At 40.4% G+C, this 17652-nt stretch overlaps 1 protein-coding gene across 6 annotated transcripts in view; it reads right to left on the bottom strand.

Annotated features, from left to right (window-relative positions):
* Positions 1-14138: 14138 nt before the first annotated feature.
* ZEB1 (zinc finger E-box binding homeobox 1) overlaps positions 14139-17652 on the bottom strand; it is a 129353-nt gene continuing 125839 nt past the window's right edge. For all 6 annotated transcript variants that reach the window (XM_080610073.1, XM_080610074.1, XM_080610075.1 and 3 more), the window contains one exon: positions 14139-16615. In XM_080610073.1, the coding sequence (XP_080466199.1) occupies positions 16059-16615 (557 nt within the window). In that variant the 3' untranslated portion in view covers positions 14139-16058. The remainder of the gene's footprint in view (positions 16616-17652) is intronic.

Genomic DNA, 17652 nt, shown 5'->3' with positions numbered 1-17652 from the left:
TAGGCTGCAGGATAAGGGGAATGGCTGGGATAGAGGTTATTTCCCCAGCACATTACTGCAGGTACTGTCTTCCCTTCCCTTGCTGGAGGCATTAATACCAAACCCTTTGCTTACTCAAGGTGCGGAGCTGGCACAGACCTGCATCAACCCCAGATCCTGTTTCTGGGCCACAGTGACCAAGAGTGTAATCACGCGCACTTCCTTCCAAATTTATGCAAGAAGCATCCACCCCACACATATTTTATCCACTGTATTTGAGGCCTTGTGTAGTCTTGGCTGAAGTGGATGGATTTTGCCCAGAATACACAATTTAGTGCTAATTATCCCTTCCTGCTGGGCTTTAGAGCACAGAGCTTTCAGTTTAAGAACAACAGCTACAAGAGCTAATGAATTGCTCTGTTACCAGGAAGCAAACCCTTTGCAGAGTGCAGAGGATCCTGCCCTGATGCAGGTCACAGGGAAACTCCTCAACAATAAGAAGATGGAATTTGTTAACTCTTCAGGGAAAGAGAGAGTATCAGCAGCATCATAATAGCCTTCCAGTGGTGCTGCTAGGGGGAACACCCTGACACAAAAGAGCATCTTGCCCCCCTAAGGCATAGCAAATCATACTGTAAAAGCAAGGGAAGAAAACCCACTTCATCAGTCAGTGAGAGGCTGCAGAAAAGAAAAGGAAGGAAAAAACATGGCTGAGATTCATTTCTTTCCATGAAACATACAGTAAAGTCTGTATTTTCTGCTTCCATTTGGGAGGAGTATATAGGACATGGATTAAACTGCTGCATTCCAAACCCCACTTCTCACATGCATTTATGCCACATCTAGGATAGTCTATGGGCCTGTCACTAGGGCTCCACTGACAGACCACTTCTCTTTTGCTGATATTCCTTGAGATGAGAGAAAGCTTTGCACCACTTTGCCGGCAATTCAGCTGCAGGTAATGAATTAACAGCACATGGGAGTCATACTTGGATCCAATAATAATTTAATTCACCTGCACTGGCAATTAACCGTCCAGCAATAACCATTGCAGAGTACCTCTCTACACAACTGATCTAGGAGCTTTATATACCTACATGTGGTGATCATTTGATTCTGAGACTGACATGTTACCTGGAGGAGAGTCTAAACTACAGCCTAGCATAGCGAGTATTTTGGCTGATGGTGACCACATCTTAGCTACTCTTTCAAATGCAGTCTTTTAGGTGTAGATGCTCACTTACTTGAATATCCTTAAAAGAATAGGAAATGAAATACTGAAATATAGAGCAGATGCTTCAGTACCTTGGACTAGATCCGTTATTGACACAGGACCAACATTACACCCTTCTCAAAGATACTTTCTCGCTTGCTCATATGGTGCACAGATGTAGGCTGCTGGCAGCAATCTCTAAGGCACAGTGGGCAACATCCAGGATTTCAGCTACCCATTGTCTCCATTTCTGGTGCAAGATTCTGGACACTTTATTCTCATTTGGGTCTCTGTAGTCGTCATATTAATATATCCTCATTAGTGTTGGCTCCCTCTTGAAAACAGGGTAAGGGAAACACCACTAGATGAATGGAACAACATCCAGTACTGGAGGCAAGGGATGGTGTCTGTCCCCAGCAGCATTACTGCAGACCACTGAGATAACCCTGTGATCTACCTGCCAACATGCTGAGGTTTTAACAGCAGCTCTTCCAGAGAGCCTGTGGCAAAGGTCTTCATGGCTTGGAACTGCAGCTACCAGCACCAAGAAGTAGAAGTCTATAAGAAGTGAAAATCTTTCTTCCTGAGTCAGTTGAGGAAACAGCTGTATGAAGCCTAACATCCCTTTGCCAAGACAGTCGTGAACATCTTCCATCACATTCAGACGCAGCTTCCTGTCTCTAGAACAAGTTGTCCAGCAGTGGCTCTCTGGGAAACACCAGATGAAAAAAGAGAAATTCCAGATTGATTTGAGGGAAGATTTTATTCTGTGAAATGAAGATAAATCTGCAGCTTTATGACTGACGGTTTTACTGTGAGGTATTGCATAACAGGCTTAAATAATGCTGAAGTATGACTGCCTCCTGTTTTATCTGGCTATAGTGTTTCTCCTTAGCTCATTGCATCTCAGAGAAGGTTGTGAAGAACAAAAGCCTTTCAGAGCTGCAGTCTGCTTGCATGTGAATCCTTCTTGCCTGGCCACAATAATAAGCATGTGAACGGCATATTGAAGTCATTCTTTATAATGTTTTGTCTTGTAACATTTGGAACTGAAGTAAGCTTCTTTCTTTTACAAATAAATATTGAGCTAATTGCATTAGTATACATAAATCAAACCCACGTATTTTGGTGAATAAAAGGCAGAATATCCACTCTGCATCTGGACAGCCCCAGTTCCCAGCATGAGCAGGTCCATGGGGCAGCAGCATGGGCAGGCATCTTGAGAGAAATCAAAGCAACTGGATGCCCTGTCTCCAAGCCCCCAGGGGCCCCATCATGGAGCCTGCAGTGGTCCATCTCTCCTCCTGGTTGGCCTGCCCCTACTTCTTGCACAATTTTAGCAGGGTTTGCCATGCTCCTTTTCTGTCTGCATGGCCTCTACCTTAGTACTGTCCCAAGAGACAGGAGAGACTCAACCTCAGCAAGGCTGCTGCCCACCTTGTCCAGTAGAAAGAAGCCAGGGCAACCTTTGAAAGAAAAGCTTTGATTTACCTCTTCTTACATGACACTGAGGATGCTCCACCAACACCTTCCCCACTCAGCTCCTCAGAGGGCAAGGTGCTTGTCTTCTGTCCCTTACTTCTTTTTCTTTCTTTTGAAAAAAACTCAGTTGAAAAACTAACTGAGAGGCAAGTCCCCACATGGGAAACAGAGCTTTTGATAAGCAGCTTGAAGCAGATCCTGCTGGAGGGGAGTTAAGCAGGGCTGTCAGACAGTAAATGTTGAGCAGACCCAGAGACATACATTTTCTTTCGTGCAGTGTCTTCAAGCCCAGTGCCTTGGGTGTGCTGTGGCATGGGAGAATTGCATCACACGTGGGATTTAACATGTTGCAGCAAAGTGCAAGAAAGCCGTGGTTTGTCATCCCTTCAAATGAGGATTGGGATCTGAGCAGTAAATACAGGACAGCCCATATTGTACAGGGCATCTGACGACTGAACACCAAGTGACCTCCACACCACAGGCAATGCTCCAACCCCATCTGCATGGCTACAGCTTTGCTCTCCTAAAGCTCCTACGCTTCACCAGCTAGGCATTACTGAAATTAGATCCCACAGCATGCCTGTGGATAATGATTTATTCTTATCTTTCCTCTAATGATAGGGAAACTGGAGCAGAGACAGGATTTTTTTCTCCTGCTGCAGAGACATTCCAGTTGTTTCCACCCCTGAACGTGCTGTTTGTGATCCAGGACATCTGCCTCTCACTCCAAATATTGCACTGGGGCAGGATGCAGGCCCCTAGCTGTTCCTCCCAGGCAGCTCTGCCACCTGGCTTTGACAGAAAGGGGCAACACAAAGCAGGAAGACCCACTCGGACACTCACCAAAAATATTGGGGCTCTCTTTTGTTTTTCAGTAGGGCAGCGTATTGCCTGCCTGGGGGCAGGGAGAACGAGGCTGAGGTTTAGGAATTTTTTGGAAGCTTTGCTGATCATCAATCATATAGGTATAAAAATCTTATGAGGGTGTGCAAACTCTGCCATCCTCTTCACCAGAGAGTCACCAGTGGACACTGGGTAAAAACCAGCGAGGCAATGGACATTGGTGCATTTCCTTTCTGTTGTCACCATTGATAGAAACAGACAGTTTATGTGTTTTCTGACATGATGTAGGCAGCAAAACCTAGATCTGAAGTAAGTGCCTGTAATAGCCATCGGCCCCTCCATCAGGCACCCAGGGGTCCCTGCTGCCCAGGCGGTCAGGTCTACCTCAGTGCCAGTGGGTCAGTGCGTCTTCCCCGCCCAAGGCAACAAGGTGAAGGATGCCCAGCTTTTGGGAGACCCGAAAATCTCCCGAGGAGCTCGACCTGCTGGCTCTGCCCATCTCTGTATACTGATTTCTGCCCCTTGTGACATGAAGGCACAGTCAGTGTTTTCTTCTAAAGCTTGGGTGGAGGAGGTACCTGTCTCTTATACAGCAGCTTGTAATGAAAGCATTCATCAAGGATTGTGCTGTGCCCAGGCTGGTGCTTGTCATCTCTTCCTCCATGGTGGTGGCTGAATATGCACGGATTGGTCCTTGGGACACAAGGCATCTTCTCTGCCAACGGACTACTCTTCCCATGGGAAAAGTGTCAGGTTTCCTCTGGCGCATGTGCTTGTTTGTATGAATCTTGTCTCCTTTCTCCACCCTCTCCTTTCACCTAGGTCCTGAAATACAGTCTAAAGAGGAAAATATCTTCAGTAAAAGGAAAGAGAGTGCCTCTGCCCTGCTCTGAAATAGCCTGTGTACACTGTGTTACAGTGTTCAGTCACCAAGGTTATCATGGGTGGAGTAAATAGGATATTGGGTTCCTCCTCCTGGTGTGAATAATTTTACCTTTAGGACATGGACAAGAGTGGGGTTTGAAGGCACACAGCAAGCCCTGTCCAGAAAACTCAGATTCTCAGGGAGAAATCCATGTTTTGGAACATGTGAGGACAGAAGCACCTGAGTGCTAGCTTCCCAACAGAGATCCCTGGACTTTATTCCAGAGTTGGGCTCTCAAGTTCTTTCTTATACTAGCCTGTAGTCTCAGTGTGATGACATCCTGCTGTCAGCAGCTCATTTATGTGCAGGGTAAAACCTAACGCATTCTAATTTTGAATATGCTAAATAACTAATAGAGCTAATTGTGCCCTCTGCTCTTGTAACAGCTTGAAAGGAAAAAAGAGGTGTTGTCGCAATAGGGCAAAGGACATTCTCTAGCTCTGACAGCAACTCAGCAGCCTGGACTGAAGCAGTCCAGTTCTTTTGCAGAGAACATGCCATGCTGCCAGCAGCCCACTCTTGCTGGGGTCTTGCTCACTTTTGTGATTTACTTCTGGATTTTGCCATTAGTAGAATCTTAAACATCACTGTTCTTGGCTTCACTCTTCACTCTGGTACCTACCAGAATATACAGAGACCCTGTGACAGATAAAGCAAACCCAGAAGAATAGAATAGCTGTAATCCAGCCTCTACTTACTACTTTTACCAAAAGCAGCACCATGCAGATCACAGACATAGGAGTGAGAGAATGGTGAAACACGATTTTGAGTCAACCAGCACAGGAGGTGGTCCTTAGCTCAAAACCAGAAACTGGTTTCATCATAAAATAAATGAATTTTTGCAACAGCTGGAAGTCTATGCAGCCACATATACAGGGAGCAAAGAAGTTTGTTTACATGACACTACTTACACTGCATTTCAGGGTAACAAATGTCAGTGCAGCACTAAGAGCAGAGCAAATCCAGTATCTGGGTTTAATCGTGAGCTGTTACTGCTACAGACTGTAATGTATGGATCTTTCCTAAATTGTTTCCCACCACTGATACTGAGGCATCCACCTTTGACAAATAAACTGTACAGGTTGTTGCTCTTTGGCAAACTAGCTGCAAATTAAAGTGGAGAACATTTCAGAAGGGCAAAATCAAAGGTAAATAGAAGCTGATGAATCTTATTAGTAAATATAAAAGAGCTTTAAGGAGCTAGATTTCATCTAGATGCACTACGAGGACCAAACTGATTCATTTGAATTAATTCATTCTCTCAGAGCTGTATAACAAAGTGCATCCCTCAGAAGCTCCAGCCAGGCACTGTGTCCTTGGGAGGCAGGGATATCCTGGGCAGATCAGGCTGTGACTCAGCACATGCTCGGTGCCTGCTTTACACCACCGTAAAAGGAGCAATCCCCACCCCAACCTTCCTTTCTCCTGCTCTGGCAAAAGCTTTGGTTACTCAGTGAATGGATCCAGCTGAAAAATAACCTAGGAAACATGGCTTGTTGCTTGTTCACTGGATTAGTCCTTATGGGGCTGTACTAGCCTTGGAGAGGGCAGAGGATGAGACGGCAAGAAACTCACTTTCAGCAGCAGCAGCACTTGCAAACACTGATTGCAGTGGTTGTTGAGTTACAGGTTCAGTGTTTGGAAATACAGTTCTCAGGAGGTTTAAACATCTGCTTCTGACATTCCCAGAAGTCCACCAGCATCCGTGTACTGACTAACCCATCAGAGCCCACAGACCGGGTCTTCCTTCACTTGTATCGCTTGAGGAGCATGGTGAAACAGGCTTAAACTCGCTTAAACCATTTGGACTGAGCTGTGCACTGGTGAGGGAATAACAGGATAATCCATGATTACGTCCATGTTATAACACTCATGAGAGACGTATGAAACTTGCAGTCAGTTTTTCCATTGAAAGAAGGAGGTTCAAGGGCAGCATGCTTTGTTTTGGCCCTCCTGGAAGACAAAGACTCTATTATTGAGTTGGTCTTACTTTGCATGACAATTTTGTATTTGTTTTGCTGGAGAGTGAATAACATGATTTATTTGTCACAGATGCGTGTGGTGGAGATGATGGTGTCAATCGTCTTGGCAGTGTCCCATGTGAATAATGGCCAGACACTGTAATTGGTACCGTAATTCAAGTCTCCTTTTTAAAGGTGCTGCAATAGTCAACTACTAATTAGGAATTCATACTTACTCTTGTGTGTTTTATAATTTTCTCTTTTGTCCTCTCAAATAACAGCATTAGCAGGAATTCACCTGAACAAATGGAACCCTCTGTCACCTCCCCTACTTTTCTTGACTAAACAAGCATTGGCATATGCTGCGAGTGGTTCAGAGCTGCACTTACGAAAGTAAGGCATTGAATAGAACCTGCCTTTGCCTAGCAAGCCCATTAGTTTGGCAGCCAAGTCATGCAAGGACTTGACATCTTCGACACATCCCCTTTTCTGTTAGAGCTGGCCAGGAATAGTCGTCAGGTCAAAATGTGCTGTAAGATGACAGAAGAGAACATGCAGTATAGCCTCACAAAAGCCATTGCTTAGGAGACCAAGGCCAAAACAAGGTAGGTGGTTACAGGATATTAAGAACAAAGGAATGGTATTTTGCAAGGAGACTTAATTTATTGCTGTAATTTTTTGACTGACAATACATCATTATCTCAAATTTAAAGCACTCCTGACATTATACAGCAGCAGCGTTCTTTCACTCCTTGCCACCGCTGGTCATTCAGCAGAGCATCATCGTGTGCTGCAAGACACTGATGGTAACATGCACCTTTCAGGGGAGCAAAGGCTCTGCTTTTCACAAAGAGAGTTTGGTGCCAGTGTGCGTTCAGCAAACTCCACATCAGGTAACACCACACTCCTAAACACCTAAGAACAAAGGTGGGCAAAATGCACTTCAGAAGCTATGGAAGACAGCTGATTTAGTAGAACTACAGGAAGAGCTAACTTGTGAAATAGGAAGGTATTAACCATGAGAAATCCCACAGAAATTAAAGTTTCTGCTTAGAAGGAAGTATATAACTGGATTATGGTGCAATGGTCTGCTTGACTGCATAAGCCGGTTCTGAAATGACAATGAAGCTAGCCTGCCTTCTGTTTCGATGTTTTGAAGTGCTTGTTTTTCCAGCAGGAAGGACAGTCATAGAGCATGGCTCTGGCATGAGGAGAATTTTATTTACCTACCACAGTCACAAGGGGTGAGCACAGGGTTGGGTGGATTGTGTGTACCCGGCAAAACTGTAGAAACAAGGTAGCAGGAAGAGCAGAAGATGGACTTGAACACGCAGTTCAAAAAAAGTCAGGGATATAAGTGGTCTTTGACCCATACATGGTTCTGGCCATGAAATACTTGCATTTTTTGCCATCAGAACTTCAGCTATTTTCAATTAGTTTTAGATACAGTGAGCTGAACAGTATCTAAATCGGAATTCAGATTTTACTGAACCAAATACATTCCCATTATCAGAGAGTAAGCAATGCAGTACTGCCCTTTTTATACAGAGATGGTGAGGCCACAGTTAGAAAACAGATTAAATAATAAAGTACAGTAAATCAGGAGTTTTTATTTTGCTTAACATTGAAAGAACCCAGTATATTTTAACTGCAAAGGAGTAAACACAGATCCTACAATAGCTTTACTTACATAAGTAATGATGAGTTGAGCAATTTCTGTAAAGAAGGGTTATTCATACATGGAAGAATTTGCTGCACTGAGGTGCACTTTTCCCCTCCACTCCTCTCTCCTGGGGGTTACAGCTGCAGGCTCCACTGCGGAGCCAACAGGACTCAGACAACTTGTCCCTGACAGGTGATCTTCACCAAAGAACCTGCAAGGAACAAGATGATGTATTGGGCCAGCAGGAAATCAGCAAAGCTTTTATTCTTTCCCCTTGGTAGGAGCCACTGGCAGAACCTGAACATTTTGCTTATAGCAGTGAACCCAGCATCAGCCCATGAGGGAGCAATGAGGCGCAAATACTACTGGTTTCAGGAAACAGTTCTGGAAGTAAATTGCTAGTGGCAACTGACCACCTAGCCAAATGTCCCATTAGACCATTTTTTCTTTTGGCATCCACTGGCCTGAATGAGATGCTGTTACTGTATACAAAGTCTGAGTCCTTGCTGCTTAAGCAGAACTGGCTTCTAAACTGCAGTGTAAGAGGATAAGCTTGTCGAGCAGTGTAGCTGCTCCACTGGTGGCAGAGCTCCATCGTGCCACTGAAACTCACATTAATGCCCCATTTGCCATATTCCTTCAGAACAAGCTGCATGCTAAAGTAAAAGGCAGATGGCTTGCCCATGTTAGAGACCTCTGTTCCATTCCCAACTCTGCCTGAATAACCCCGTGCACTCATCAGTTATTCCTTTTTATCTGCCTTTTTTTTTCCTAAGACAGGAAAACTGGGTTGGAAAAGATATGGAAATTGTGATAATGCTCATCGCAAGTGCAAATGCTGGAATTCCTTGTTCCTGGTGGAGCCTCTCACTAAGCTTCAGGATCTTTTAAGAGCACCTAACACAACAAGTTTGTCTTGGAGACCAGAATGCCAGTAAGAGACAGCCTGATTAAAAAGATTAAAGAAAAAAAACCAATTCCAAAGACAATGCCGTGTTTTGGGAACATGAGTCACTACTCTCCAGAATTTCTAGTTTACAGACTGAGGGGTGGCTCTTGTCCAGCCTCAGGTGATTACAGGCTGGCAGCTCCTCCAAGCCATGGCTACTCACTCCTACCAGGGACACTCTTTGGAGTTGTTTAAATGGGGGGAAAAAAGCTGACTTGAGGTCAACTTAGTCAGCTTGTCCTGATTGAAGCCCCTGTTATCTCTGCAACCACAGCTGAGATCATTTGACCTGGTCAGGATGTAACCATGACCACTTCAAACACTCCCTGGCCGGTAGCAGCAGCTTATGGGAAGGTGCTGCTGGCAGGACAACTGGACCCAATTGACAGGAAGGTTAAACATTCCTCCTCCTAACTCCAATACTTACTGCTCCCAAGGCCTCAAAATGAAGTATCTGCAAGTCAGACAGCTGTTCAGCTCCTGGTTTGGAGATCAGCGACAGCATTGCATTCAATGTGAGCAAAAGAAATTGGAGACTCCTGTCCACAGAAATGCTTTCACATTATTGGGTTGATTTGATTGAGGAGAGGGCAGAATTCCAAGTACCTTTTTTGTATATAGCGACATGGCCTTTCAGAGCTGTTGGAAGCCCTTGTTATTTTTAGAATTTTGCATTATTTTCCTATGACCTTATGTCTTGAACAATTTGGTCCAACAGATTTTATTCTTGCACGCTGAAAGAACAAAATGCTCCCTCTGTATATATTTATATATATTATATATATTATATATTATATATATATATATTTACCCGATATTAAATCTGTAGAAAGCTTCACAGAATTCAAGGGCTCTCATTATCTTCATCAACAGTCACACAGGATCTTGGCTACAGAGAGAGCCCCCGAAGAGTAAGTGATGGGAACAGGATCCAGTCAGGCAAAGCACTGGCAGACTTGTATCTGCCTTTGGGCACAGGGTGTGCTAAAAGTGAGCAGGCTCTCCATGTAGAAAAGGAAGAGAAACTCATGAGGAATGACACAAAGATAGCGTAGGTGTGTTTAATTAATTTATCCCCTTAATTCCTGAATTAACACACAATGCAAATCTTGTGATTATTATGCAAACCTTAGTTTACACAGAGATGATCAAAACCCAACGACGGTTCCCAATATAGAAATGTTAAAATCTAAAAACAGCATCAGAGAACTTGAGACTCACTGGAAAAATCATAGCAAAGACCAAAATGGCATTCTCAAGATATTTATTTTAAAGATTACTTCTCACTGTCCTCATATTTTTTAAAGATCTTCTTGGGTATCTGGTCGTGTACAGGTAAGGCCTTGGAGAACTTTACCTAGTTGTAGATTAATACGACACTACTTTCACATCCGGCAAGCTACTAGGACAAGCTTTGCCAAAAAGTGCTCTTGACATCAGCACATTTCATGTTTAATCCCACCTGTTCCTTTATTTTCTAATTACAGTTTAAAGGAGCAGTTTTTGTTTTCTGAAGCAATGAAATACAAAATATATAATAGTGTTTCCTCTAGAGACAACATACACACAATGTGCATGATAGCCATAATACACACAATGCAGAAGGCTGTGTGACAGATCAGTGACCAGAGGTCATGAAAAAGCAGAGGGACAAAACAAAAGTTGTAAATATATGATCATTTTTAAGAGTTTATTTGACTATCATAACATTTTTGTATTGATTTTTTGGTGAAAATCAGACTGTGCAAATATAATTGGAACAACTGCCTGAGAAAAACATGAACAATAAATGATAAAAAACCCCCTCAAAATACATTCTAATATTGAATTTCTGTTACGAAATTCAGAGATTATTCTCGTAGCAATTAAACAAGCTATTCTGCCAAGGAAGGAGAAAAAAAATACTTTTGTGTTTAAGTACCAGAATGTGAATTGCAAAACTCACAGCAAAACCTCTATCGAAGTGAAGAATTGAGTGCAGACTACACACTGGTAGTAAAGAAATTAAAACAAACACACTTTTCAGAAGCACTGAGGACAGCACAGGGCAAACTTTCTCCTTTCTCCTCCTCCTCTGCTCAAAAGCCATTACCTGTCTTCAGTATGGCCTCCATGAGCAAAATGGCCTTTTCCCATCCTCAAATCATCACCTTCACCTCTAATGGTCTTCTGTAAAGTAGAAAGTATTTTCATTTCTCTACTATAGACTTCTATGTTGGCTTAAGAGTGTGAACTCCTGATCCTTCATCATTTTGATGATAAAAGCCCCAATGTAGCCTTTTGCTGTGGCAAAATGGTGCTTTTAGTAGTTCATATTTTCTGTCTTGTAAATGGGTTTGCTTTCAAATTGCCACCCAGTCTTGTGGCCACCATTGTCCCAGGCACACTTTGCCAGCGCAAATATCAGTGAAGTGCTGCTTGTGCAGACACTGGCTGAGGGTTTACCGGACATAATTGCATTAGAATAATTTTACTCCAGAGTGCAAACACAGCACTTCTTGCCAGTTTAAGCAATTTTTCCTCAATCTGTCTGAAGAATAGTGCCTTTTAGGGTAACTATTGCATTTTGGGCTATACCATGGTACATTCTTCTACTAAAATTTAAGACAGCTATTGGAACACACTGGCGCTCTGAGATCAGCCAAACTAACAAAACTTGCTCATTTCTTTTTTTTTAGTATCCGTTAATTTATCTGATTATTTGTAATTCTATACAATTTAAATCCCCCTGACTTTCAAGCTCATACCTACAGCATTGCTGTTATCAATCACACATATGGACAGGCTGCTCCAAAAAACCAGCAAGTAGACAGCAATGTAGCCACGGAGAATTTGACAGTGCCACCAGAATCACCACTGGGATGTTACATGAATGCTACTAAAAGAGGAGAAAGCAGTTACTTCTCTTCAACACATCTTCTAGTTTTCTTGTAGCCTTATGTTTCTTTCTGTTCCTGTTTGCTCACAGTCTCAGAAGTGTATTCCCCATCCATATAAGCATAACACTTTTATATATACTTCTGTAACATTCCTCCTGTAGTTTTTCTGTAATATTTTTCCTATTCTCAAATTGCTTGAGAGAACATCCCGCTGTCACAATTTTGCAACTGGAACTGATTTTTAAACATACAAATTGATTACATTCTGCAGTCATAAAACAGGTTGGTAGCAAAACCAAACCCAGAACGCCAGGCTCAGGTCAGTGCTCTGTCCCACGCTGCATTCAAAAGGCACTTTTCATTTTGTCAGTCTGGACAGGTGACTGTCTCCTGTTTGCTTGGCTGAGTCATGCACAGGGAGCATGACAAAGAAGCAGGCACAGACCACAGCCTGGGCAGACAGGCAACTGATGTACTTTTCATCTTCTGACCAAAGAAGAGGCCACAGGACAGTGAAGTTTTATTAAAATTACGTTCCATTTTTACTGCTCTTTTCCAACTTCTATTTATCTTCAAAGAGCAGAATGCAAAGGCTTTATGCTTTTGCTTTCACTATTTTTTCATGTGGTAAACTTACTCATCTTGAAATGGCTTTGCCATTAATGTAAAGAAAAGGTCCATGTGGCTGCAGCTGGAGTAATTCTGGTACTTTGGTGGATGTGATGTACTCCTTCACAGCTGCCTGGCCTTCCCTATGCTGCACACCTGTCTACGCTGCGGGGATCTCACTGGTGGGGCTGCGAATAAACAATGCCTGCACCTCCTAAGCTCCTTTATGTTCCAGATGAGTTTACTCCACTACATGAAGATGCATCAGTTTTCTGTGTTTTCAAAGGGATAATAAATGATGTTATAAGGTCACAATTAGAGGCATCTCCAAGCTTAACAGATGCAAAATTCAATACACCAATCCATTATGAAGATAAAAACGTTAATGACAGTTTCATAGAATATAAATTTTCTCCACAAAACTGATAACATTTCCTGAATCAAAATTGCTTGGACTTTGCTCTCTATACAAGCATAGTTTTCTCTTGCTTCATTTAAAGTTCTGGAAACGGAAGTTACTGGCCTTTCACAAGCTTAACCTTGGATTTATTAAAATTATTTGTTCTATTACTAAAGACAGCAAAATTTTCCCATTTCAACAAATGTTTCCCTGAGTTTATTACTATAGACAAGTAAGATGTTCCTGGAACATGAAAAATCTTAAAATAGTTTAAAAAAGGGTGTGTTTCATTACCTAGAACAGAGCGAAACCATTTTTATGTGCAAGAAATCCTGATCTACCTGTTCAATTCTGCTACAATAATAATTACAAAGCAACATTATTGAGGCAATATAAATGATTATTTTTTTCAAAAATGCCTTCTCATGTTTAGATCAATGATACTATTGAGTTAGAAGCTTACTCCACCTAAAAGTCCGATATTTGTATACTGTACAGCAACATACAGACAAGCAAAACAATTAATATATGGAATAAATCTTTTGTAGGTATTAATGTTAAGATAATAAGATTGAGAATTATTCAAAACTTAGATATGTGAATATAAAATAAATCACACTGTGTTTGTGAAAAACAAATGAAATTAACAACTGAAATCCCCTTCTAGGAAATCATTATAGAACAGAATGTTTCTTAAAGAACAGTCTCTAAACTTCACTTAAACTGCAAAACATTATAAACACGCATATGTAATACAACTTTCAAGCCTTTGTACTTACATTGCTGAAATCTTATGTATAATATATATGCAATGTTAGTGCCATGTCTTTGGAAAGTTCAAGAGCAATATATACATCAATCTTTTCACTAGCTTATTGCTAAATCAAGGAAACAACTATAAGCTTACTTCCTTTAAAAGCAGTCATATTGAAAGAGAGCATTAAAATCTATTACATAGATACAAGAGGGGGAAAAAAAAATCACAAACCCACACAGTTCATTCTGAAAACTCAGTTGTTCTATTAAGGCTGGTAAATCAATAAACTAATGCAGTGATTCCTCTGCCTGCACATAGTCAAACCTTCCTTTCACTTATGTGCTCCTTATGCACAATTGAAATCAAGTATTGACACTGAAGCAGGAACCGTGTCTGAATAACATCTCATAGAAATAATTTAAAACCATTTTCTAAATGATCAGAATAATGACAGTAAGTCAGACTTGTTGACACATTTTATTGTGAGATGGGGAGTCTGGTAAAAAACTAGAAAATGACCATGATGTAACAAGGAACTTAAAAATGAAGTTTCAGATTTGTAACATACATACATGAATACAGGAACAAATTGGCACAAAAATGTTAAACATTGCTCCCAACACTGTTTATAAGATCATTCTAATTTGGCTTACTAAGGAAATGAGAGGTTTATGGTTAGACTAATCTCTTAATAAAACTGCAGAGCATCATGCTATTAGTCACACAGTGAATTTCAAAATTTAAGAGCTTTATATTAAAAACTGGGTAAAGGTAAAATGAATTGATTGCAATTGTAAAATTAATACATTCCCATTTTAATTCTTCTGTTCTACAGTCCAAGGCAAGTATAAATGTTAACATAACACTGTTAAATCAAATCTCAATGCAAGAGAACCGATTGCATCTCTACTTTAAATCTTATCAACTTTCCAAATTTTCATACTAAAATATATTATTGTATTAATACAAACTACAGTATTATACACTACACTGTGTAATAAATAAAGAAATATAAAAATAAGACACATAAATATAAAAGTTTTCTAAAACTAAAAAGGTACATATGTCAGTAAGAAGGGTATTAATACTGCCAGGTTTGAAGACATACAGTACAAAATGTTGCACAGATCTATAAACTAAAAGAAATAAAATAATACTGATAGGTAAAAATCAGCTAACATTGTTAATAAATGGGGTCCATAATAACTAACATTTGAAAATACTTATGAGCCAGATAACATGTCATGTATGTGTCTGAAATTAAAGTAAACCAATAAAGCAATAAAGCAGATTAGAAAATTTTCCTTGTAATTATTTTAGAGAAATTCTGCAAGTCAGGTATTAACCCAAAATACCACCAAACAATTAAATAATGAAATATACCAGTGTTCTTACTTCTCTGATGGCTGAGTGTTTTTTTCCCCATGATTAGTTTAGAAGTTTGATACAAATCAACAAATGCTAGTTATTGTAGGCCACACGTTGGATAAAGGCTGCTTAGAGCCTTTGTAATACTGATAAATGGCACTTACAGCACACAGGTCTTGCATAAGGCCAAAGGAGATACAAAGCTTCATATCATATCCTTCATATTGTTACTACATACTCAAAACACAATTACAAACACTGATTTTGACGACTTTGCTGTCCTTACCAGTATTAACACTGTTAGTCCCTGCAATCAGAACTCAACAACAATCCTTTCAACTACATTTTTAACCACATGAGTAAGAAACTTCAGTTCTTCTATCATCTGCTTTCTTAAGGCTAACAATACACTTTAAATGAGAATATGCTCTACTACAACATCTAATGTCATAAACCGCTACCTTCTAGGTTGAATTTATAAAGGTAGCCAAGCACTGTTTGCAACTGCATTACAGGTTTCTGCAAAAGGGAATTTTGTAGTGCAGAAGTTCTCACATTTTAAAACATAAAAAATACTGAAGTGGATTTAGGAAATGTTTTACCATTAAAAAAAAAACAACCCAAAACATATAAATCTCTCCCAATTGTACAGCTTAGAAATTAATCAACTTAAGAATGAAAATTAATACTGATAAAACAAATGATGCCAGATGCTTGTCTAATAAATCAGGTTTCCTAAAACCTGTTAAATCTTTGCTTCCAGAGTCACTGTATTTTTCTAATCTGCTTCATGTTATAAACTTGTTCCTAACTTTGAAAACTGTGTGAAAAATTACTAAGTTTGAGGTTCAGGCACACCTGGATTTCTTTTTTTTTTTTTTTTCTTTTTTTTTTTTTTATATATATATTTTTTTACACAGTAGTGAACAGAAATCACAGTATGCAGGCTACTGCGTTTCCATGAAAAGCATGTATAATATAGAACAAACTTCATTACCAATTTTTTTTTCCTTATAGAAAAAACTATCATTTAAGCTTTATCTTTTTCTTCTGACACCTGCCCATTACTCTGTATAACTTCTGGTTCTGCATTGCTTGCTTGATTTACAGCTTCATCATTCTTGTTACCTTCAGTTTTCCCTTCTTCATCTTCTTCTACTTCTTCTTCTTCTTCATCCTCTACTTCTTGTAGTTTCCTACATTCTTTTTCTTCCTGAAGTCCTTCTATCTCTTTTTCTTCCTCCTCCTCTTCCTCTTTTTCACTGTCTTCCTCTTCTTCCCTGGTTAGACTCTCTCTCTCATCTGAGTCGATCTGTGATGGAGATGCCCTGGCACCAGCATGCTCATTATTGAGGACTTCCTGACCTGTCTCCTCCTGTTCTGTGCTGTCACGCTCTTCTGCCTCTCTTTTACAATAGGAGTATCGATGATTCATGTGTTGAGAGTAAGACCCCGAGTGTGAAAACCGCTTTCCACATTTGTCACATTGGTAGGGTTTTTCCCCAGAATGCAGTCGCATGTGTTCAATCAAATGGTGTTTGTGTTTAAATGCTTTTTTGCAGATTCCACACTCATGAGGTCTTTTACCTGCAAAATAAAGCACAAACAGTTTGACATCTTGTAGCAGCAGTTGTAAAGAGTTATACTGTTGTTTTAACCATAAAATGCTGTTGGTGAAGGTATTACCAACAATTCATTTTATTTAACAAGACAGTCTATTCCATGCACTCTCACCCTCAATTTTTCACCTGAGGATCAAAAGATGCAAGGGTATATTATCACAATTACGAGGGTAATTTGTGAGTTTTTTAGGAAACCTGAAGGACAGATTCTCAGATGTAACTTTTAGCACAAAAAAATACAATATAAGTAAATTAGAAAAGGAGTTATTTTTCTTGCAGTAAACATTATTTTGATTCAAAACCATTCTGACTTCTCTGTACCAACGGAAATTTTAAGCAAGCTAAGCTTTTATGTTGGTTTTTGTGTACCAATTCCTTTCTTCACCTTCTAGGTAAAGGAAAAATCATTCTAAAATCTAGGTTGGCACAGGCAAATGCCTTAGGTACAAAACTTGCTGACTACACATATTAATACAGCAAATCTGCTTTGTTTCACTTAGCTCTCTTTCTGCTCTGTTTTGCAGCTTTCTACTTTGTTGCCTCGTTTTTAGAGTCTCTTACAAGCACAGCAGGAACCTAGCAATGTTATTTTGATTTCAATACTCAAAAGTTGCTATGCAAAACAACTTTGCACTGTCTTGGCCCATGAGAGACAGAGACAATCAGCAGTTTTCTGGTCACACCATAGCGATTATCAACACCTCCATGTCAGCTTATGCCAAACAGGCAGTGAGGTGGATGTTGCTTTCTTGTCCCAAGTAATAAGTGATATAATGAAAGAAAATGGGCTCAAGTTGTGCGAGGAGAGGTTTAGATTGGATATTTGAAAGATTTTTTTTCCCTGAAAGTGTTGTCAAGCACTGGGACAGGCTGCCCAGGGAAGCTGTTGAGTCACCATCCCTGGAGCTATTTATTTAGAATATGTGTAGTTGTACTTAGGGACGTGGTTTAGTGGTGGACTTGACAGTGTAAAGTTAATGGTTGCATTTGATGATCTTAAGG

Source organism: Psittacula echo (genome assembly GCF_963264785.1).
Source record: "Psittacula echo genome assembly, chromosome: 2".
In the NCBI taxonomy this organism is placed as follows: domain Eukaryota; kingdom Metazoa; phylum Chordata; class Aves; order Psittaciformes; family Psittacidae; genus Psittacula; species Psittacula echo.
This window is presented reverse-complemented; position numbering and strand designations above follow the sequence as displayed.